This window comes from Anarhichas minor, unplaced genomic scaffold (genome assembly GCF_050575085.1).
Source record: "Anarhichas minor isolate MPS153535 unplaced genomic scaffold, ASM5057508v1 ptg000038l, whole genome shotgun sequence".
NCBI lineage: Eukaryota > Metazoa > Chordata > Actinopteri > Perciformes > Anarhichadidae > Anarhichas > Anarhichas minor.
Genome location: NW_027466484.1, coordinates 2,712,455 through 2,736,913, shown reverse-complemented (window position 1 = coordinate 2,736,913; position 24,459 = coordinate 2,712,455). Strand labels below are relative to the sequence as shown.

The 24,459-nt window shown below is 42.6% G+C and overlaps 2 protein-coding genes across 8 annotated transcripts; both read left to right on the top strand.

The window, feature by feature from the left end:
* The first annotated feature begins 303 nt into the window (after positions 1-303).
* On the top strand, positions 304-6,219 carry LOC142967795 (ubiquitin-conjugating enzyme E2 D2-like). The gene is made up of 7 exons (XM_076107384.1): positions 304-701; positions 1,598-1,661; positions 2,330-2,361; positions 2,564-2,641; positions 2,983-3,088; positions 3,214-3,307; positions 5,369-6,219. The coding sequence occupies exons 1-7, from the start codon at positions 678-680 to the stop codon at positions 5,412-5,414; spliced, it is 444 nt and encodes a 147-aa protein (XP_075963499.1). The 5' UTR covers positions 304-677; the 3' UTR covers positions 5,415-6,219.
* Positions 6,220-6,818: 599 nt separating this feature from the next.
* manba (mannosidase, beta A, lysosomal) lies at positions 6,819-24,441 on the top strand. 7 transcript variants are annotated; one of them, XM_076107369.1, is made up of 18 exons: positions 6,823-7,116; positions 8,795-8,889; positions 8,969-9,074; positions 9,150-9,323; positions 12,452-12,575; positions 13,085-13,254; positions 13,380-13,490; positions 15,287-15,438; positions 15,633-15,750; positions 16,197-16,283; positions 16,499-16,666; positions 18,309-18,527; positions 18,819-19,007; positions 21,493-21,637; positions 21,772-21,914; positions 22,720-22,977; positions 23,442-23,694; positions 23,879-24,441. In XM_076107369.1, the coding sequence occupies exons 1-17, from the start codon at positions 6,928-6,930 to the stop codon at positions 23,664-23,666; spliced, it is 2,673 nt and encodes an 890-aa protein (XP_075963484.1). In that variant the 5' UTR covers positions 6,823-6,927; the 3' UTR covers positions 23,667-23,694; positions 23,879-24,441. The 7 variants fall into 7 exon arrangements, with proteins under 7 accessions (XP_075963489.1, XP_075963484.1, XP_075963485.1 ...); XM_076107372.1 differs by adding an exon at positions 7,196-7,292 and having other exon boundaries at positions 6,981-7,116; positions 23,442-24,441; XM_076107373.1 differs by adding an exon at positions 7,201-7,292 and having other exon boundaries at positions 7,051-7,116; positions 23,442-24,441.
* The last annotated feature ends 18 nt before the right edge of the window (positions 24,442-24,459 follow it).

The following is a 24,459-nucleotide window of genomic DNA, read 5'->3' as shown; positions in this document are numbered from 1 at the left end:
AATATAATATTTATATTATTATAATATAAATATATTTAATAATATATAAATAATATATATTATTTATATGTTATTATATTTATATTATAATAATAATTCATACATTAAATTACTTTTTATTGTATTTAATGTTTTGTGGGCTTCCATAGGCTACATTTCTGTTTGGTCAGAACCATAAATAAAAAAGTAGATCCCAATTTGATTTAAGTTTGATTAAACAACCGGTCTGACTGCATCACCACATCCGCCTCGTCACTCAGCTGCCATCTGGACCGCCTTCCTCATAATAAAGCCTCAAATACACGCAGGCAGCCGCTAGTTGGCTAACGGCAGCGACAGACAGCAAGAGCAGCTTTGTGGTCCGGTGTTACTTCACTTACTGAGCCTCAACCGGGGATACAGATTAACTAAATACAAGGCGGAGGGTTACTAAAGGACAAGCGTAACGTCTGTTGTTTGGCTAAAAAAAATAATAAACTCTATAACAACGCCGGCTATCTTTGTCACCAACTCTTTGCGCATACGTAGTGTTTTAGCTCGCTAGCTAACTTACGCTAGCTTCGAAAAAGAAAGGCCGGGTCGAGTTGACCCAGCATTACATTATTTAACAGATAGCGGAATCATCCTGGCATCGGAAACTCCTTCGAATCAAAGAAGAAAGAACGTCGAGCGAGAGCATGGCTTTGAAAAGGATCCACAAGGTGAGATAACGTCGTTTAACGGGGATCTAACGGCTATTAGCGCGCGCTGCTGCCACATACGGATGTGGCTTAACGTCTGATCGGCTAACACCATTCAGCTAAGATAGCTTAGCTTGCTAGCACGAGCAGTTTCGGTTACGTTACAGGTTCCGTGTGTATTTGGTCGAAGTGAAATGACGGAAACACCAAAAACGGGAGGCCCGACTGTAAATACTTTGAAACACCATTTATGATTTGAACTATTTACCGGAGCTTCACGTTGAGACACACAACAGTGTCTAATAGCTACCGTTAATCGTTAAAACGTGTTATACCCATGACTCACATCGCTCTTTGACTCGGAGAGAGCAGTCAGAGCTGGTATGTGGTCGTATTTGTCCGGTGCTATTGCACATCGCAGGGTGTGTTCTGGCAGTTTAATGGGGTCAGGTTGGAGTGGAGCAACAACCTCCTAAACAAAGTGTTCCCACCGAGGATGCATGTCTTCACTCTGCTGTTTACTGGGGCTCTTCTTTCAAGGAAATCCATAAACACTTTATTGTGAAATTGTGCCTCCACCTCACTCTGACATAGCTGTGGACCCTAAAATTAAACATGAGAGATTGTAGTACACGTGCTTAGGTGTGGTCGTGCTGTTAACTGGAGTGATGATAACAAGGTGGCCCACTATCTATTTTCTGTTTCTTGAAAGTCATCTAACTTCATGGAAGTGTGATGCAAAATAAGCGGAAGGCTCCTTCAATAAACTTCAGCTGGAAGCGAACAGGCAAACAGAGCATCAGTCGACTTCTGTATATGAGGAAGTGCTGATCAACATTGGATCCTCATTGTTTTGGTTGTGACGATAACTGTGGTCTTAATTGATTACTGTGCTTCTTCTTCTCTTCCTTTTATAGGAGCTTAACGACCTGGCTCGTGACCCTCCAGCACAGTGCTCAGCCGGCCCAGTGGGTGATGACAGTAAGTGTCTCAATGTCTTTAGTCAATCCTTTGGTCTCTAAAAGAGTGAAGAAGATGTTCTGATTACCCACAGACCAGAGGTACACCCTCAGCTGTCCAAAACCCAAAGATAATGTTAAAGAAAAACAACAAATCTTCACATTTGACAAGCTGGACAACATTGTTTTTACTTTTAATAACTAGTCAGTTATGAAAAGAGTTGCTGATTCATTTTCTGCCGATTGACTAACCGTCTAACCGACCGCAGCAAACGTCACAACAAAAATGTGAGGAACAAAAAACAATGTGGAGAAAACGGAAATGATATCGCTTATTTAAGTGAACTCTAAGAGCCCAGATGGACGTAGGTACCGTGCTAAGAACTGGTTCTATTGTTTATGAATACCTCCACCTGAAGTAGAGTAAACTAACTCCTCACCACCATGGAGTATGAACATGTTCTACTCCTCACCACCATGGAGTATGACCATGTTCTACTCCTCACCACCATGGAGTATGAACATGTTCTACTCCTCACCACCATGGAGTATGAACATGTTCTACTCCTCACCACCATGGAGTATGACCATACTCTACATGATAAATGGTGCTCCTTAGACGACTATCTCCTGCCAGATCACATACTTGTGCCCTTTCCTTGTTTCCTTACCTTCGCTTTCTCTTCTCAGTGTTTCACTGGCAGGCCACCATCATGGGACCTGTGAGTAGATCCTTTATGACGTCATTGATCTCTGTTTTTACTGTAAGGCAGCATGATGTTGCTATCTGTCACTGAGGTTGTGTTCCTGGTTAAATGTATTCACGAGATAAAGGTTGACATTTGACTTGATAATGAGAAGCTGTGGACGGGCAGTTTTAGATTATTCAATACTGAAATATGGAAATGTCCTTCTTGCTTTCAGTGTGACAGTCCGTACCAGGGAGGGGTTTTCTTCTTGACGATTCATTTTCCAACAGACTACCCCTTCAAACCACCCAAGGTACGCTCACTCACACCTGAGCAGAGACTCGTATCGAGCCACACACCTGTTTATCCCTCCTGTGACACACTAATCTAGTTTACCACATTAAAGTAATCAAACATGTGAACTATTCAGTGTTCAAACATTGTCTCTGTATAAGAAGAGCTTATATTCGTAACAAACATTTCCACCGAGCCCAGCAGTTTGATTGTTTACAACGCTCATAAAGTGATACCGGTCTTTCCAGTGGTTGACCCGCCTCCTGTTGGAATCTGAACTGCATAGCATTGACCTGATGTGTGCCCTGTCCTCACTGTCCTCACTGTCCTCACTGTCTTTATCTTCTTATTTCCTTCCAGGTTGCATTTACAACAAGAATTTACCACCCAAATATTAACAGTAACGGCAGTATCTGTCTGGATATCCTCCGATCACAGTGGTCTCCTGCGCTTACTATTTCTAAAGGTACCGTCCACCTGCACATGACGCGTGTCACACATTCACTCCAGGGTTCTGTGAGTCCAATAAACGAGGCTGGTAGACGGACTAAAATGCATATGTTGTATTTTAATTAGTTCTGTTTCTTGTAGTTCTTCTCTCCATTTGCTCACTCCTATGTGACCCGAACCCCGATGACCCACTAGTGCCAGAGATCGCACAGATCTACAAAACAGATAGTACGAAGTAAGTGTACATATTCTCTATATGCGTTGTGAGCGTGTCTCTAGATATGAAGGGACCTATTTTCTCTCCGGTCCGCATCGTTCACTCTGACGCCAGTTTGTTGGGTACATTGGTCCAATCAGTTTCAGAGGGTTGTTGATTCAACTTAACGATGGTTTTTGGAGGCGGCAGCTTGTTATGCTTTTGAATAGTTTTGCATTATACATGAACAGGGTGGACAAAATAATAGAACCGACTCAGCATAATGCAGCAGACTTTAACAGCAGCACAAGCTGCAGCCTCCGGAGTCCCCATGAATCAGCATCTCTCTGAAACAGTGGAGACAAAGTGAAGGTGTAGCCTTCATGGAGGATGTGCTGCAGCTCTGTTTGTTCGTTAGTTAGCTATTCCTACTAAACTGGCAGCACATTTGTATAAGTTTATGATTTATTATCCACAATAAGTGCGACCTTCAGACGCCTCGTGGAATGAGTACCTGACGTAGTTTCACTCTGTCAGGTACAATAAACTAGCTCAGGAGTGGACCACGAAGTATGCCTTGCTCTAGGGTAAGGTCAGGAGCCAGCGCTGCATCTTGTTCTGGTGTTCTGGGTTTGCTCTGTTTGTGATGTTCTGGTCTTTTACGTGCACTTTCATAACCTGCGGGTGAGTCCTGTTGCTGTAGATAAACAGTAGTTCAACGCGTTGGTGCTCCTCCCCACAGATGCAAAGAGGATCCAGTAGATCTCACAGACTACTGACAGATGAGACATAAATACAATGTTTCTTTCATTTAAAATGTGAATTTGTCTCCTCTGGAGCCCTTTAAAACATGAGCGTATATTTGTTTGAAACATATCAGAGGAAAGGGTCATTTCTGTTTATAATGCACCACAGTACAGAGCATTTTCCATCATTCACTACAAGTTGAAATATCATCCATGGTATGATTGAAGATTCCCTTTAAGAGACTTGAGATTGGGGCTCTGTCAGCTGTTTAAGGTTCATGGTGGTGCATTCAAGGACTCGCCAACAGTTGGCTGCCAAACAGAGCTGTGATGTCTGAAACTAACAATGAGGACCGTTTGAGTTTGAACATGTTCCTGTTGGAGCAGTTTATTCTACAGGTCATGCAATGATGTAACATTTTAAATACATCCAACAAGTAACGTATGAAGCTGATCTCCATAGTGTGCTGAAATACAGACACCAGTGGCTTCCTGGGAATACATCCATCTCAACATTGGGTTTGAAGGACATGTTTTTATCTTTGCTTATTGAAGAACAGGTTGGCAGATGGAAGCAGCTAGATGTTCTAATAACACATGAAGCAGGAAGTCGGATGAATTAATACATATTAAGACTTCATACAAAGAGTCAGTGCTGCGTTTACTCAAACCTTTACATCTGGAGCTTCAGCTTCTCTCCAGGTATCTCGCTAATCATCACATCCGTGTTGCAAATAACAGACTTATTATCTATTAATCTTCAGACCTTTCCCGACATGATTACATGCTCCCTGTTCACGTCCTCTAATGTATTGTTTTAATCAGTGTTTATAGTTACAGTATACAACAAAGAGAAGCTTTTAGTACATTTGGAGAAAATATTTAAAATACTTTACTAATCTTTGCAGCTCAACTCATCACAATGACTGGAAATGCACATTTTCATATATTTAACTGAATCTGGTATTTGATATTAAAATGATAAAAGCATTGCTGCGTTCCTTTTTATATAGATATATCTCTATATATAGATGTATCTCTATATCTCATGTGGGAATGAGCCTTTACTTCTTGTAGCAGAAGCAGTTTTCTGTGCATGTGAACTTCTTCACTAACTCGGCATGAAACGCTTTTTTGTGTGAAAAACAAACATTTATTGTCCATCAAAGAAGTATTCCACCGTTTAAAACTGAGAAGTTTAGTTTGGACAAAGTGTATATTTCTGATGCATATACTGACACAAAGCGACGTGCTGGAGTGCATGTGCTCTAACTAACCCAGATCTATAACTCCAACATGGCGTGTGTTTGCTTGAGACTTCCTGAAGTCATCTCTTCATGTGTTCTCTCTGCAGATACATCAAAATGGCAAAAGACTGGACACACAAGTACGCGATGTGATGTGTCATCTGGAGAGCTGGTGGAAACGTTGTTGCTGGTTCAGACCAAACAAACAAGGGATTCTTTTTCACCTTTTCTTTTCTCTTTTTGGTTAATCAGCATTTTTACCCCTTTTTCTTTTTCCACCTGCGCGCTTATAAGAAGATAGTGTTTCCTCTCCAGGACACGAGCCAGTTCTCTGAGGTTTAAATAAGAGTCACCGGCGCGTGATGACGTTCACTCTGCACACGCCTCCTGAGCCCCGTTAATAATGACTTTCACTCTAAGCTGGATTCTCAAAGCACTTACAGAGAAGCCGGTCTTTTGCCATACCTGTCAACTCTGAGTTTTAAAAGGTTTAAATTAGGTTATTATCTGAAAGCGGTAAAGAGCTGATCTGGTTGGTGGCTCTGGTGTGACGCCAGTCTGTTCTTCTGATCTTTAGTGTAGGAATCTATTACCCGAGGAGGACGTGTATCTTATTCCACTATCGGTGTGTACAGAGAAGCACAGCAGTATATCTCTATGTTAAGGAAACTATAAGAACTTCAATGTTGTATTTTATGCATGTTAATAAAGGTAGGCTATTATATCTGATATGTTTCTGCAGATGTCGATTGTAAGGCCGAACAGATGAGGTTCCCTCGGAGGCGTTCTATTTCTTTCTGTTATTTAGAAGCCGGTAGACGAGCTGTTGGCTTTACGCCCAATCGAACACTGTCTTCTTGTAGCCATAAAATATGGAGGCAAAGCAAATGGTTGATAATCAACTTGTGGCTCTGTTTCTGTTTTTAGTTTCCCTTCAATAAAGTTACTTAAATCATAAGTGTCGGCTGTGTTTATTTCTTTAAATACAGCACACAGTATAGTTTATAGCCTTGATTCATCCTCTTAATAAACCTCTTGATCATAAAGAGGTAAATTAGTTTATTATTTGTATTTGCGCTCAGGTAAACTGCCAGATATATATTTGACAAAATAATAATTTCAGTGTGTCATGGTGACTCTTAAATAATTTACAGGTACGTCAACACCCACCAAGTACACGATGAGTACTTTAGTAACTAAAGTATATTTTGAAGCCAATAGTATTTTAACAAGATTGTATTCTTTCACTTAAGTTTAAACTACTGAATACTTCTTCCATCACAAGACGCATAATGCAAAAGTATGCTTCTAGGTTTTCAAAAATGTATAACAATATCAATAACCGTGTTTATAGTGTGTGTGTGTGTGTGTGTGGTATAAATATAAAAATACAATTAACTTTACTTTAGTAACTAATACTTCTACTTGATTTTTTTAATACTATTTATTACTACAAAACTACTTTATTCTTTATCATTTTGATTCCACACACAAACATGTTCTTTTTATTATGTATTTATGCGTATACTCTGATCACATGACTGTCACGAGGAGGGTCACGTGACAAACTAGGAAGAGGCTGTTCAGAGAACCACAACAAAACTCTGATAGTCCATTTAAAGTAGTATTCCCGTGACGTACCGTGTCATATATACAAAGCAACAATATGAGTCTGTTTGTACGCGGTGTTTGTGTTTTCTTGTGTTTGTTTCCGGGAGTTTTCTCGGTGTTTTGTTCAGTGACTCGGAGTCTGGACGGTAAATGGAGTCTCTCAAACTCCGACGGGTCAGTATCGCTGCCCGCTGAGGTTCCCGGATGTGTTCATTCAGCTCTACAGCAGCAGGGATACATCCAGGTAGGTACAACAAGTACTTCATGTGAGCGTGTACAAATACACTTTTAAAACAATTGTTCCGATTTATTTTATTCCGGAGGTCAGTGGAGCTGGTGGAACATGTTCTCTGTAGGGCTGTTCCTCATCCAATCAATGTCAGCAAACATCCCAGAATGATTTAATGCAGAAACATTAAGGTATCAAACACTCATTACTACTTTACAGTTAAATATTTAACCTTTATTCCAACATGAAAAAAGCAGTAAATAACACTTTGACAAACACGTCAGGACATCTTATTATAGTCTCAGTATAATATTATATTATATATTATATTATAATAGTTATTAGCATGACGTCATCCAGCTAGCCAAACCTGTCTGGTGTTCAGCTAGTGGAGAAGCTTCATGTGCTGCTTCCCTTTCCTGCTAGTCTGCTGTCTGGTTGTGAGGTCAGGCTGATCTGATATCAGCTCTTTGGCCTGAAGGTTCTCCTCAAAGTTCTCCTCTCAAGCGGGTCTTGGGGTACATCAGACGTCCTCCATCAGACGTCATTTCCAACTTCCGGTCCGGCGAGGATCGCTTCCGGTTGAAACCGGTTCAATTGTCATTTCCTCATTTCCTCGCTCCTCAACAACTTCCGGTTCAAGCGAGGATCATTTCCTCGCTCCTCGCTCGAACCAGAAGTTGTTCTGCGCCGCCATATTGACTGCGGTCCCAAAGCTCTTGGGCCTTTCTCAATACCCAAGTTCACAAGTCCAGAGAACGCAGTACGGACAATTGGAACAGCAGCTTACTTGATGACATCACCACCTCAGCTGGTCTTGCTAATGAGTTTAATCCTGAGCGCTGAGCCCCCGGTGCTGGTTTACTGCCGGTCCCACTAGCAACACCTCACATCTCCGAAATCGTCGGAGCAGATTTTTAAATCGGCTGAATCTTGACAAACCGACCACAGATTTGATGCTTAAACAACTAACTTCTCGCCTCAAAACATCCTAAAATTACTTTCTGTGACTTAACAACAGTAGTATTCGAAAGTTTCAACTTCCAGTTGTGTGATTTCTCCTCCGCCATTGTTTCCTGTTGCTGGTGCAAAATGCATTCTGGGATATTTGGCTGTCCCAAGTACAGACAAGTCACCTCCGATGCATACCCGGTAAAATGGGCGGAGCGAGCCACATCCGGGCATTTGGACCGTGCTTGGCTTGATGTGAACTTTGAATTGGAACAGTACTTGGGCTGAGACTGATGACATTTCAAAAGTCCACGAGTTCACAAGTACAGAGAAGTACGCATATTGAGAAAGGCCCCTTATTTCTGCTCTGAGGAGTGAGGATCGAGGAGAGAGGAGGGATCTCTGAGGAGCCATGAGCGAGGACCCACGAGAACAGACTTCCAGGAAGTGTTTTAACGGCCGACACGCCCCCTCATTGTTCATCAGTCATGTGATTGGACGCTGCAGCCGATCGGACTGATCAGATTTTGTTCAACATGTAAACAGTGAAGACGGATCACAGATTAAACTCAAGCTTGATATTTGATTCGTTAGGGTTAGGGCAAAAATGTTTAAATCCTGGATACTGCCCTTTTTTGGCATAACAATACCAACACATGCTTGAGCAGCAGCTGTGAGTAATAACTCATAAACTGAGAGGAATTAAATAGAATCAGTGAATCGTTGTGTACTTGTCTCTCAGGACCCGTACTTCAGGTTTAACGACGTGTCTTATCGGTGGATCGCCTTCGATAACTGGACATACACGACAACGTTCACCGGCTCCAGCCAGCTGAGGTCGGTGTGATGAACATTGTTATTGTTCTAAAGCACTTCCTGTCTCGTGCTCCTGACTCACCTGTGCGCTCATCAACAGAGCCAATCAGAAGGTGCTGCTCGTCTTCGACGGCGTTGACACCGCAGCATCCGTTTGGCTCAACGGAATCGTCATCGGGAAGACGGACAACATGTTTCGTAGATATGTACGTTTACCGGAAAACAAGCGGTTCACGACGCACCGTGCACGTTTTTCTCACGTGCATCATTTGTTTGTGTAGGACTTCCCGGTCAGAGACTTGCTGAAGGACGGGGATAATGTGCTGAACGTGAGATTGTTGTCTCCGGTTCTCTACGCGTCTGAGCGGAGGAAAGCTCATTCTGCCTACAGGGTTCCTCCTGAATGTCCTCCACATGTCCAGCAGGGGGAATGTCACGTCAACTTCATCAGGAAGGTAAGAACGTGCCGCTACGCTTTACCGCTCATCTGGAACAAACACCTGAGTCTAATCACAAACATCTGTTTATACCAGTGGTGGGCCGTCAGGGCCAGCAAGGCCTTCTCTGCTGGCCTAAACAGAATCACAAAGTTATAGCTATTTTATAATTTAATAATCTTTACACTACATGTAAAAATATTTCCCCCATTATCTTATGTTCTCATTGCACAGCTCCTGTCTTCCTCAGTTGCTCTGCTTCCAGTGCAGCTTGTTTTAAGTAGAGCTTTTATCCAATCAGATCTCACCTCTGTATCTCTAGGTAAGAACAGAGGCCCGAGGCCTGCAGACTCACACGTGCATCCATGTGCAGTTTAAGTGAATGGGGACGATATTGTTGATTGTCATAGTGTTCAACCAATCAGATCTTTAGTTTGACATGTTGGGCGTATTCTTTGACGTGTCAGAGCCTGCTAGCCGGCCTATAATGACGTCAGCATTACGTGCAGCTCAGTGTCCATGTGTAGCTCTGCAGTGAGGTGCAGAGTGTGCTGTGATTGGTCAGTGGGCGAGCACGTGACTATCGTGAAACGAAACTTAACAGCAGAGGCTGTCGAGTAGTGAATCACATCACGTGATGCAGCTCAGCCAATCAAATATGGGCATTCTGACTGAGTGAGATGTACCACACACCATGACACAGGGGACTGAGACGAGGAAAGACATTACAGATCAGTACGTTCAATGTTCGAGTAGTGAAAGTAAAATCATAAGACGATCTCTTTGGGCCGTGACTTGTCATTAAGGAATGATGGTGGATCCCACAGCCAGACCAGCTGAGAACCACTGTCCTCCATGAGCGCAGAAAACATTGTGTTCCTGAATTTAAGTTTCTGTATTTTCCAAATGCTCGAGCATTATTCAAACGTATTGTAAGCCTCGTACCGAACGGTTTAATACGAAGACATACATAGTTACAGCCTTAAAAACGAATAATAGCTGTGGCGCCATCATGTGGTTATAAGGTGGTATTTCAGCTGCAGGACAGCATTGAAGGCTTAGGTATAAAATGCACGGCCCGCCACTGGTTTATACTATTCTGTAACAGGACTGAATAATCTAACAGCATGTTCCTATTAGAGGATGAATAATAATTAGAATGCTCTTCATCTGATTAGAAAGATTCATTTAGAGACAAAGAGGTTTATGTTTGTGTTATGTTCTGTGGTTAGAATGAATGAGAAGAAATTATACCAGAAAATCATCTCACTGGATGGAAATAAAAGTGGTATTAATATTTATTAAAAATTTTACATTTTATTCAGAGCACTGAAAACATCTTATCGGTGAAAGTTATTGTTTTCATATTTTTTATTGCAATTCTTATTTTCATTGTGCAGATTTTGTTTTATTCTTGCACTAAATATTCAGATTTTAAACCTTCTGATTCACTTTAAAAAAGTTTGTCTGATGTCCTTAGAGGACAAAAATGTATAAAAATATAAGATATTGTTTTATCAGTCCTGATCATAACGAGCAAATATTAATACATTTTCAGAATTTAACTCTTTAAAGTTTGTTTACATAATGTCACTCTTGGTTTTTATGAAATGAGTTATTTTAGTGGACTAAATGCTCGTTGGTTTAATTTCTACTTTTTCACAGTCTGGGATTTGTCAATGATTATATCAGAGATATTGATTTTGATGCATTTTTATCATCCTCATAAACATGAGAAATTGTTCAATGTCTTTGGACTAAAGCCCTGATAACAAAGAAGTTAAGACTTTATGCTGTAATGTGGTTTTAATGGAACATTGTTGTTCTTAGGGCTCCGTCTGTCTGTCTGTATTTTGGCCACACAACGTATTCTAGTTGTACTATAAGAGATGAATTTTAATCTACATTGTATTCTAGTTGTACTATGAGAGATGAACTTTAATCTACATTGTATTCTAGTTGTACTATATGAGATGAACTTTAATCTACATTGTATTCTAGTTGTACTATAAGAGATGAACTTTAATCTACATTGTATTCTAGTTGTACTATAAGAGATGAACTTTAATCTACATTGTATTCTAGTTGTACTATAAGAGATGAACTTTAATCTACATTGTATTCTAGTTGTACTATAAGAGATGAACTTTAATCTACATTGTATTCTAGTTGTACTATAAAAGATGAACTTTAATCTACATTGTATTCTAGTTGTACTATAAGAGATGAACTTTAATCTACATTGTATTCTAGTTGTACTATAATAGATGAACTTTAATCTACATTGTATTCTAGTTGTACTATAAGAGATGAACTTTAATCTACATTGTATTCTAGTTGTACTATAAGAGATGAACTTTAAACTACATTGTATTCTAGTTGTACTATAAGAGATGAACTTTAATCTACATTGTATTCTAGTTGTACTATAAGAGATGAACTTTAATCTACATTGTATTCTAGTTGTACTATGAGAGATGAACTTTAATCTACATTGTATTCTAGTTGTACTATATGAGATGAACTTTAATCTACATTGTATTCTAGTTGTACTATAAGAGATGAACTTTAATCTACATTGTATTCTAGTTGTACTATAATAGATGAACTTTAATCTACATTGTATTCTAGTTGTACTATAAGAGATGAACTTTAATCTACATTGTATTCTAGTTGTACTATAAGAGATGAACTTTAATCTACATTGTATTCTAGTTGTACTATAAGAGATGAACTTTAATCTACATTGTATTCTAGTTGTACTATAAAAGATGAACTTTAATCTACATTGTATTCTAGTTGTACTATAAGAGATGAACTTTAATCTACATTGTATTCTAGTTGTACTATAATAGATGAACTTTAATCTACATTGTATTCTAGTTGTACTATAAGAGATGAACTTTAATCTACATTGTATTCTAGTTGTACTATAAGAGATGAACTTTAATCTACATTGTATTCTAGTTGTACTATAATAGATGCACTTTAATCTACATTGTATTCTAGTTGTACTATAATAGATGAACTTTAATCTACAACGTATTCTAGTTGTACTATAAGAGATGAACTTTAATCTACAACGTATTCTAGTTGTACTATAAGAGATGAACTTTAATCTAAACTCAGTCTCTGTGGTGCTGAAGGAGCAGAGCTCTTTCAGTTGGGACTGGGGCCCCTCGTTCCCCACGATGGGACTGTGGAAGGGAGTTCGACTGGAGGCGTTTGATGTCCTGCAGCTCCTCCAGGTTTCCTCTGTTCCTCTACACAGTACGTCTCATCTACTCTTCATCACCAAGCTTGTGTTAAACACTGAGGAATACTGTGTTAATATACACCGGGAGGATTTGAAGCAAAAGCAAAATAGGAAACAGAGAAACAGCAGCGGCTCTGCTCGGATAGAAAGTGATGAAAACTCTTTTATTTTCTATATTCTATTATAGACTTCTGTTATTTAGCGCACCCTCATTGATGTAGATGGGGTGGACAGAATAATAGAAACATCTGTCGGCATGATGCGATTTAATTCAACAGCACCACAAACTGCAGCTGATAAAATGTCCATAAAATCGAATCAAGACAGTTTAATTACAACCTTCATATTTATTGCAGGACTGTTGTTTTACACTGAGTGTAGATTGGAAATTTATTTTGAAAAGTCACATAGTCAGAATAAATGTAAAGTTATTTTCCTGTTCTTCCAGTTCTACTGTGTCTCCCCCTGTGTGGAACAATCAAATGTCTCCATTACAGTCCATATCATCCGTCTGTCTGTCCAGGTCTCAGCCTCTCTCAGTGGAGAGTCCAGGTTGAGCTTCTCGTCGATGCTGTTCAGACAACTAACGGGCAAATCGTTCTCTCCATACCTGAGCTGGACTCTGAGCAGATCCTCCAGACACAGTTCCTCCCAGGAAAGACCAAGAACAGCTTCACCTTAAACATCAACACGGTACTCTCAACACTCCGTACCCTCGTATGAGTGTGTTGTGACAGCAGTGACTCCCCAGTTATTACGTTGAGTAGTAGAACGTCAGTTTCTAAACACGTAAAAACATCTTCTTCTTCTTCTTCCAGAGCAGCCAGGTGAAGCTGTGGTGGCCCAACGGACACGGAGACCAACCCTCTTACCATCTCACTGTCAGAGGCTTTCAGGGGCGGGTCTTGATCCTGAACACAGAGTCTAAGGTCAGAGTTCACTTACAGTCTCCTCCTTTGTTATTTATGCCTTCAGCTACAGAGTGTTCTGTGAAATAAGAGCATCAGTAGAATCAAAGGCCCAACATGTCTCCACCAAAGATATTCAGTTCAATATGATATAAAACAGAGATATTCAGTTCAATATTGTCACGATCAGGCTTTGCCCTGTGTGTTCTGTGTCTTTGTGTTTCTTTCTGTAGCTCCTCACTCACCTAATCAGTTCATTCAGTGCACCTGCCAGTCACACTCACCTCATCAGTTCATTACGCTCACCTGCTCACTCTGCCTCCTTCACTATTTAAACCCCTGCCTCACACACACCCACTGCCAGATCATTGTTTTGTGTTCCTACCTACCCGCCCGTTTTGCTCGTCCTGTTCCCCAGTCTGCCTGCCCTGCCTTGTCCTGCCGAATTTTCCCCCTCGTCTTTTGTCTTGTCCTTGGATTCCCTGTTTGTTTTTAGTTATTCATTAAAACCCTTTTTTCACTACACCTGACTGTCTGCGTTTGAGTCCTCATCATGCCCCGTGACAGAATGATCTGGCCCAGAATGGACTCAGCAGACCACGGTGTGGAGTGCCGTCTCCCCAACTGGTACGAGCAGTTTATGGGAACCCGTCTGGCCTTTGGAGGACCTCGGAGTGTCCTGGGTCCTGGGTCATCAATCAATCCCCCTGAGCCCCAGTCTATGGACTCCTGTTACCCGGAGCCCCATCTCCGAGAGTCAGAGACCTGTTCCCCGCCTGATCTCCAGCCTCTAGAGCCCTGTTCCCCGTCTGATCTCCAGCCTCTAGAGCCCTGTTCCCCGTCTAATCTCCAGCCTCTAGAGCCCTGTTCCCCGTCTGATCTCCAGCCTCTAGAGCCCTGTTCCCCGTCTGATCTCCAGCCTCTAGAGCCCTATTCCCCGTCTGATCTCCAGCCTCTAGAGCCCTCTTCCCCGTCTGATCTCCAGCCTCTAGAGCCCTCTTCCCCGTCTGGTCCCCAGCTTCTACAGGCCTGTTCCCCGTCTGGTCCCCAGCTTCTACAGGCCTGTTCCCCGTCTGGTCCCCAGCTTCTACAGGCCTGTTCCCCGTCTGGTCCCCAGCCTCTAGAGCCCTAGAACCCTCTCGAGTTCCGTCCTCCGGACCCTCAGTCTCTAGAGTTCCGTCCTCCGGACCCTCAGTCTCTAGAGTTCCGTCCTCCGGGCCCTCAGTCTCCCCAGTCCGGCCGTCCCTCCTCCGGACCCCCTCCACCCACCCGGTTGTGGACTCTGACTCTCGGCCTCGGAGGAGATATTCAGTTCAATATGATATAAAACAGAGAGATATTCAGTTCAATATGATATTACTGCCGTTTTTCGCTTTAAATCACTTTCACGATTAATCGATTATGTCGGCGATTATTATTTTCCTGTTGATCGACTAATCGTTGCAGCTCTAGACACACAAACACAAAAACATCCGTGCAGAAAGACTTGTTGACAGTATATGTGTCTGTAATACAGCCTATATCATAATACACACACATACACCATATCTATAAAGAGACCATAACACAGCAACATGAATAATCATCCTGCCACATCATCCATCCGCTGTATCTACTATGAACACGGATTGATTGGTTTGTCTTTAGGACAACGTTTAGGAAACTTCTGAGTCCAATTCAGTGTAAATGTTGTGTTTGCAGTTTACTGACATCTTGTGAGATTCCTGGGTGCTGAGGTTCTTCTTCTTGTTATTGCTCCACCTGTGCCACAGAGATGAAACACTAACATCACAGCACTGAGTGCGTTTCTCCTGCAGGTGTATTTCCGCTCGGTAGAACTTGTCCAGGAGCCGGTTGTCGGCTCTCCAGGCTTGAGCTTTTATTTCCGCATCAATGGGAAACCAGTTTTCTTCAAAGGCTCCAACTGGATCCCGGCCCACTCCTTCCAGGACCAGGTGACTCCTGCTGTGTGAGTTGAGTACGGAGAGACGCTCTCTCTCCACCTTGTTTTTTGATTCTTCTGAGTGAGGTGAATATCGATCAATAGTTCTGAGGATATTGTGAGAGAAGGCGTTGGTCTCCTCTGTGTCTTTGAGTCACAGGACAGGACTTGTTTGAGCTGCTGAGAACGCTGTGAAGACATTAACCGTGTTTGTGCCGCAGCTTAAGGAACCTGTTGCAGTCAGCCGTGGATGTGAGCATGAACGCGCTCAGGGTCTGGGGAGGAGGAGTGTACGAGCAGGACCTCTTCTACAGCTTGTGTGATGAGATGGGGATCATGGTAAGTACCGTGAGATCATTATCACTTTGTGTACCAGCACATAAGCAGAGATATCAATAACTACAGACGGCCTCATCGCTGTATGGTTGGTCACAGGGGTCAGGGGTCGCTACTGATAGATTATGTTTCCTCCCAATGCACAGCTGATTGGTTCAATTGATTTATAGACTTTTGCACTATTGGGTGCTTGCGTTTCTTCCAGAACACTAAATGTTAGCACTGACTCAGTTCAACACTCTGTACCACAGCAGACCTATAAACCAGGTGTTCTATAAAGATTCAGATACAAAGATGCATAAATCAGAAATAATGTTCACCTTCAGTCATCACTGTTACAAACCGGTACTGAAGAGATGAAGTGTTTCTGAACAGATGAGATGTTTCTGTGACATTATGAACATATTGTCGGACAAACGGACGCTCAGAGTTCAGTTCTGTGTCTCTAGGTTTGGCAGGACTTCATGTTCGCCTGCGCTCTGTATCCCACTGAGGACGACTTCATACAGACAGTCAGAGAAGAAGTCGTCCAACAGGTGAGCGCTGTATCTTTATTTCATTTCAGAGGATATTCATATCTATATATTATATATAAATATTCATATCTGAAGACTTTATACAACCACATGTAAAGATTACGACAAATCAACTAAAACACCTTTTAAAATGCCATAAAACCATTTGAAGGTAGTTTTAAGCATTAAATCCTGTCGAGACATTAGATGTTCTCGTGTTTGTTTTCACTCTCCAGGTTCAGCGCCTCAAGTCTCATCCCTCCATCATCACCTGGAGCGGGAACAACGAAAACGAAGCTGCTCTGGCAACAGACTGGTTCAACATCCCAGCTCCTCAGAGAGCTGCGTACCTGAGAGACTATGTGACGCTGTATGTGAACAACATCAGGGCGCTCGTTCAAGAGGTGAGAGTCACGTTATATCAGTGGTGGGCCGTCAGGGCCAGCAAGGCCTTCTCTGCTGGCCTAAACAGAATCACAAAGCTACATCTATTTTATAATTTAATAATTTTTCTTAAATACACTACATGTATTATAATTTATATAAATATTTCCACATTATCTTATTTTCTCATTGCACAGCTACTGTCTTCCTCAGTTGCTCTGCTTCCAGTGCAGCTTGTTTTAAGTAGAGCTTTTATCCAATCAGATCTCACCTCTGTATCTCTAGGTAAGAAGAGAGACAGAGGCCTGCAGACTCACAAGTGAATCCATGTGCAGTTTAAGTGAATGGGGACGATATTGTTGATTGTCATAGTGTTCAACCAATCAGATCTTTAGTTTGACATGTTGGGCGTATTCTTTGACGTGTCAGAGCCTGCTAGCCGGCCTATAATGACGTCAGCATTACGTGCAGCTCAGTGTCCATGTGTAGCTCTGCAGTGAGGTGCAGAGTGTGCTGTGATTGGTCAGTGGGCGAGCACGTGACTATCGTGAAACGAAACTTAACAGCGGAGGCTGTCGGGTAGTGAATCACATCACGTGATGCAGCTCAGCCAATCAAATATGGGCATTCTGACTGAGTGAGATGCACCATGACAGAGGAGACTGAGACGAGGAAAGCCATTGCAGAGCAGTACGTTCAATGCTCAAGTTGTGAAAGTAAAATCATATGATTATCTCTTTGGGTCGCTAGTCATTAAGGAATGATGGTGGATCCCACAGCCAGACCAGCTGAGAACATTATATTTTCCTGAATTTAGGCTTTTGCATTTTCTAAATGCTCTAGCATTATTCAAACGACTCGTACCGAACGGTTTAATACGAAGATGTACATAGTTACAGCCTTAAAAATGAATAATAGCTGTGGCGCCACAATGTGGTATTTCAGCTGCAGGACAGCAGTGAAGGCCCAGGTATAAAATGCACGGCCCACCACTGCGTTATAGTCACTAAGAGAAGCATTTCTGTTGTTCATAGATAACTGATGTTAAGAGTGAAATGCTTCTAAGCAGGGTTAGGGTTCCTCGTCATCGGGCGGTGAGTGAGTCAGCTGACCTGTTCTTAGATCGATCTTTTGCTGAAACCTTGTTCATCGTTCTTACGGTGAACTTGTTTATGTTTTCCTGGATTTAGAAAAGTGAGTTATAAAACAGGAGAGCATCCTCAGCATACAAATTAATCAAACAGCAGACCTTCAGGGCGAGAACGTCCAGGATCAACATCCTCTCAGCATCAGGAGAGCAGGGGGGCTTCTGGGAAATGTGGTCTTAACACCAACAGCAGCAGCTTACAGCTCTTCTAATCATTTGTCGCTGGTAAATGTGCAAAAACACATATTTGGCTACTTTTGCACAATTATTAATTTATTGCTATTTGACTTTTTAAAGGCAGACGATGCAGCAACTGTTGCTTACTGTCTGTAAACACAACATCTAAAGTTGTCCCCCGGCTCAACCACACCAGCAGCACAAGTCACCTGACCGGACTTCACTGAAGGAGTCGTGTCTTCACCTCTGTGGTCAGCACCTCTCCAACACTGCTGTGCACTCCCTCTCTCTCTCGTCCATCTTTATGTTCACAATGACCATCTGAACTTCTCCTTCAGGAGGACCAGAGTCGCCCGTTCCTCGTCTCCAGTCCGACTAACGGGGCTGAATCGGAGCAGGAGGGTTGGGTGGCGGCGGACCCTTACGACCCTCACTACGGGGACACACACTTCTACAGCTACACTCTGGACTGCTGGGACTGGAGGACTTTCCCCCGAACACGTTTCGCCTCCGAGTACGGCTTCCAGTCATGGCCATCATTCTCCACTCTGCAGCCGGTGACTGAATGAACCTTCCAGTTTGTTTTATCAGTAGATTTAAAGCTTACATCTGAGGTATCCTCCTTTATGTTATCTGGAGAAGTTTACATGTGTTTGGATCTCTTTTGTGCAAAATTGATATTCTTTTTCTTTATATTGAAGAAATTAAATCAGACGAGATCAGATGAAACAGTGAAGGTTAAGTTAGTGAAGATAAAAAGCAGGATTTAAGAGGTAGATGCTGATCTTGTCCATCACACACAAGAAGTGTGTTGTGTTAAAGTTCCCGTCTGTTCCGTGATGTTCCAGGTCTCCACACTAGAGGACTGGAGCTACAACAGTAACTTCTCTTCCAACCGTCAACACCACGAGGATGGAAACCAGCAGATGTTACTGCAGGCTGCTCTACACTTCAAGCTGCCCAACTCCACAGATCCCTTGAAGAGATTTACAGACACTCTCTACATCACTCAGGTCAACACTCTCTACATCACTCAGGTCAACGCACTCTACATCACTCAGGTCAACGCACTCTACATCACTCAGGTCAACACTCTCTACATCACTCAAGTCAACGCACTCTACACATCACTCAGGTCAACACTCTCTACATCACTCAGGTCAACGCACTCTACATCACTCAGGTCAACACTCTCTACATCACTCAAGTCAACGCACTCTACATCACTCAGGTCAACACTCTCTACATCACTCAGGTCAACACTCTCTACATCACTCAGGTCAACACTCTCTACATCACTCAGGTCAACGCACTCTACATCACTCAGGTCAACGCACTCTACATCACTCAGGTCAACGCACTCTACATCACTCAGGTCAACACTCTCTACATCACTCAGGTCAACGCTCTCTACATCACTCAGGTCAACGCACTCTACATCACTCAGGTCAACGCACTCTACATCACTCAGGTCAACGCACTCTACACATCACTCAGGTCAACACTCTCTACATCACTCAGGTCAACACTCTCTACATCACTCAGGTCAACACTCTCTACATCACTCAGGTCAACACTCTACATCACTCAGGTCAACACTCTACATCACTCAGGTCAACACTCTCTACATCACTCAGGTCAACGCTCTCTACATCACTCAGGTCAACGCACTCTACATCACTCAGGTCAACGCACTCTACATCACTCAGGTCAACACTCTACATCACTCAGGTCAACGCACTCTACATCACTCAGGTCAACGCTCTCTACATCACTCAGGTCAACGCACTCTACATCACTCAGGTCAACGCGCTCTCTACATCACTCAGGTCAACGCACTCTACATCACTCAGGTCAACGCACTCTACACATCACTCAGGTCAACACTCTACATCACTCAGGTCAACGCACTCTACACATCACTCAGGTCAACACTCTACATCACTCAGGTCAACGCACTCTACATCACTCAGGTCAACGCACTCTACATCACTCAGGTCAACGCACTCTACACATCACTCAGGTCAACACTCTCTACATCACTCAGGTCAACGCACTCTACATCACTCAGGTCAACGCACTCTACACATCACTCGGGTCAACACTCTCTACATCACTCAGGTCAACGCACTCTACACATCACTCAGGTCAACGCACTCTACATCACTCAGGTCAACGCACTCTACACATCACTCAGGTCAACGCACTCTACATCACTCAGGTCAACGCACTCTACACATCACTCAGGTCAACGCACTCTACATCACTCAGGTCAACACTCTCTACATCACTCAGGTCAACGCACTCTACACATCACTCAGGTCAACGCACTCTACATCACTCAGGTCAACGCACTCTACACATCACTCAGGTCAACGCACTCTACATCACTCAGGTCAACACTCTCTACATCACTCAGGTCAACGCACTCTACACATCACTCAGGTCAACACTCTCTATATGTCACTCAACCACACAAACACCCTCAAATCATTCAGCCTCATAACGCTACAAGTAGCGCTCTGATCTCTCTCCTCCAGATATGTGAATGAAAAGGTTCTATCTGTACCCACCAGTCTTCCCTTTATGTTAATAAATGCAGGTTTGGTCAGAAAACATGCAGTGTTTTGCATTCACTATGAATGTGATTTTTGCCGATTCTTAAAAAAAAAAAAAAAAAAGGTATATTTTAATATTTCTGCATAATAAACCGTGTTGGAATTGGAGGAAAGCTGAGACTCTTGTGGATCCAATGAGACCAATTGTATTGATGAGTGATGATGTTCTGAGATCATGTTTCTGTAGAAAAGACTTATATATATATATCTAGATATATCTATATCTAGATATATATAGATATATATCTATATCTAGATATATATAGATATATATCTAGATATATAGAATAATCACAGCCTCATGAAACTCTACAACGCCTGACTACAGGCCGAGGGCGCTCAGAGGATGTGTGGCCCTCCTGGTATATCGATAATCAGAAGGTTTCTGAACCGTATCGAGAACAGAAGTGCTGCCATCTTTCAGAAATCTGCAGATGTCAAAAGTTCTAGAAAAAAAATGGCAGCATGGATGTTTTTTTTACGGTCTTCGAGGTCTTTGTGTCATAATGACGAATTTTGGAAGGATCTTTTTGCCATTTGTTATGATTTGAGTGGTCAAGAATTGTTGACTTTTGCTCCAAACCTGTGTAAATATTACATATGATGCATCACATACTTCCATCATAATGTTTTAAGCCCTTTTACACTTTCACACTATTTCCATTCATTTACCATCTTTTATTTATGATTCATGACGACAACAACTTGACACACACCGCTGCATCTCAAATATATCTTCAAGTTCCCAGCTCTCGTACGATGTACATCACTTCATCTGACACGTATGACACACGTATGACACCACTTCTATGTGGCGTCTACAGGTGACCCGCTGTCTCCCCCTAAAGACCCCCGTCTCCCGCTCTAAGAACGCAGCTCACACGTAGTAACGTTTCATGTGCAGGTGATGCAGGCTCAGTGTGTGAAGTCACAGACGGAGTTCTATCGGCGGAGTCGGAGTGAGATCATCGAGGGAAGAGGTCACACTATGGGCGCTCTCTACTGGCAGCTCAACGACGTCTGGCAGGCGCCGTCCTGGTCATCGATTGGTGAGCGAACGCCAACTAGGCACATTTCTAGATCGACGCTTTGCTGAAACCTTTTGACGTTGAACTTGTTTATATTTTGGAAATACTTTGAGAAAAGTGTTATAAGGACAATAATCATGTCCTTGTGTGTGCAGAGTTCGGTGGGAAGTGGAAAATGCTGCATTATTTTGCGCAGAACTTCTTCGCCGCCGTGCTGCCGGTGGGCTTCGAGGATGGCAGCACGCTGTTCGTCTACGCCGTCTCAGACCTGAGTCCCGACCTGGAGCTCAGGGCTGTGGTACGTTACAACTGTCAGCTGTGTCTCTACATTCACTGAGCAGCCAGCGTTTGTCCAAACAGCTTCAACACGTGCGTTCAAACTCAGAGGGAACAGCTAGATGTAGAGAGAAAGGGCTTCCCTCTCTAACAGCCTCTACGTATCTCTGTGCACACGTTAAAACCAGAATAAGAACAATAACAACAGCATGCATTAATAAAAACAGATTACAGAACAGCCTCATTATACAGTTAATGTGATACAAATCAGATGAATTCATCACGTCTCTCACTTCCTCCCTGTGTAGCTCACACTCACCTTACTTTTGAAGTTTTCAGTGCAGAATTTCATTCAAATTAAAATAGAAAGACAATTTACAAAAGTGCATTTAATTCTGGAGTTAGAACAGTTTGGCGTTGTGATGCCAGGACGTTACATCTCTGGATTCAAGCTGCTGATGACATGTTGATACTGGAGCAAAGTTAAAAACACGAGACAATAAATCCAAGAGAGTTGTTTTTGTTATTCATATATCACTTTAATCTAATAATCTAATTTAAGGTAAATAACTAAAAATAAAATCAAGATGCAACGCAATTTAGAACATTGTTATTATTCCCAAGTTTGTTTCTCATTGATTTAGCAAAACAAGCAACTTCTTTACATTGAACATAAAATGTTAATGTAAATGTTAACAGCGTGTAGATCACTGAACTCTGAATTTAAACATCAGTCCTTCACTTCCTCCGTCTCAGTAACATAAACTGTGTTTGTATTCAGATGTGTGACACACGTGCAGAAACAGGTCTGTTCTCTTGTGGATCAGGTGTCCGCGTACTCCTGGTCTGATCTGGATCCGGTGTGCACGCTGAAGTCAGACCTGCTCCCGGTCCCCGGAGGCAGCGCGGCGATCGTTTTTAAACAGCCAGTCGCCGCCCTGCTGGCAGGATGTGGAAGCTGCACCCGCCTCACCTGCCTGCTCACCTTCCACCTGGAGGACAGCGGCGGCCAGCAGGGTCCCACCAACCACCACTTCCTGTGCTCACCCAAAGACGCTCAGGGCCTCCAGAGACCCAACATCACAGTAAGACACCGTGTTCAAAAGCCTGCTTTCATTCATTCATACACAGATTTATGGAAGCAGGGATGGAAGACTCCATTAATCTATAACGTGTAGGGGGTTACACAATAACAAATCAACAAAAAGCTATTCCACCGCAGCCTCCGGATTTCAAATGTTGATTTGATGTAATTCCCGCCCTTATTTTGGTAGTCAATGTCGAGGTACAGACAGGAAATGTGGCGAGAGAGTGAGGAAGGGAGAACCAAGGCCACAAAGACACACAGTGGACTTCTAACACACTTTATTGACACGTTGATGCGCACATCCACTCATTATAACGTGTGTGTGTGTGTGTGTGTGTGTGTGTGTGTGTGTGTGTGTGTGTGTGTGTGTGTGTGTGTGTGTGTGTGTGTGTGTGTGTGTGTGTGTGTGTGTGTGTGTGTGTGTGTGTGTGTGTGTGTCTCTGTCTCTGTCTCTGTCTGCAGGCCGTGGTGCAGGAGGATCAGGCCGGCTACAGCGTCACCCTCCACTCTGCCTCTGTGGCTGCCTTCGTCTGGCTCGATGTGGGAAACGTCCCCGGACGCTTCAGCTCCAACGGCTTCCTGATGCTTTCTAGAAACAGGACGGTCAGCTTTGACGCTTGGCGTAAAACCAGCGTGGAAGAGCTCTCCCGATGGCTCACCATCACGTCTTTAAGGGACGTATACTGACCTGAGACCAGCCAGCCTCCACGTGCAGGTGAACCACAGTGCAGAGGCAGTCGATTGTCTGTCCTTCTAAAAGAGATGCTGCGACTGCGATTTCATCTTTGTGGGTTTTTGAGTGTCGGAAAGATTCATTTATTTTTACCGATGCCAATTCTCTAAATGTTTAAACTTGTTTTCATGCTGAACCAAAGATTTGTTTTTCCTCATTGGAGCAGAAAAGCCTGAAAATATCCAAAGAAAGGAAACTATTGAAGGTGTTTTTAGCAGCTGGAGACAACAGGCGGACCCACTGTGTTCACCAGGACCATGAAGCATGAAGCAGGCACAGGATGAAGGGTGAGCTTCATGAAGGTGAACAAGCCAACACACATCTCAGTCTTTGATGATTCAGCTGCTGAAACAGATGAATCCTTTATTCATTAAGTTAAATGAAGTTTCCTCCTCCAAAGAGACGACACGTCGTCTGAACCGGTTCTGATCTTACGGATCGTTTTGTGCTGTTCACAGAAAACGCTTTTCTTTTTGGAGTTTTTTCCTTTTTGCACATTTCTCAGATGATGAACAGAGTGAAGACTCTTAACACTTGACCTCATTGATGATGTATTAGTATTTGCAGTACTGTCTGAATGTAGATACATTTGTGTCGCTTTGTTCTTGGACATCAAAGAATTTCATTCTGTTGATTAATGTTTTTTGGTTATTTTTTTTAAACTAATTGCATCAACAGCAATTCAGTGTTTATAAATGAAAAATTACAAAAATCAGAATGAGAAACCGGTTTATTGTCTCGTATCTT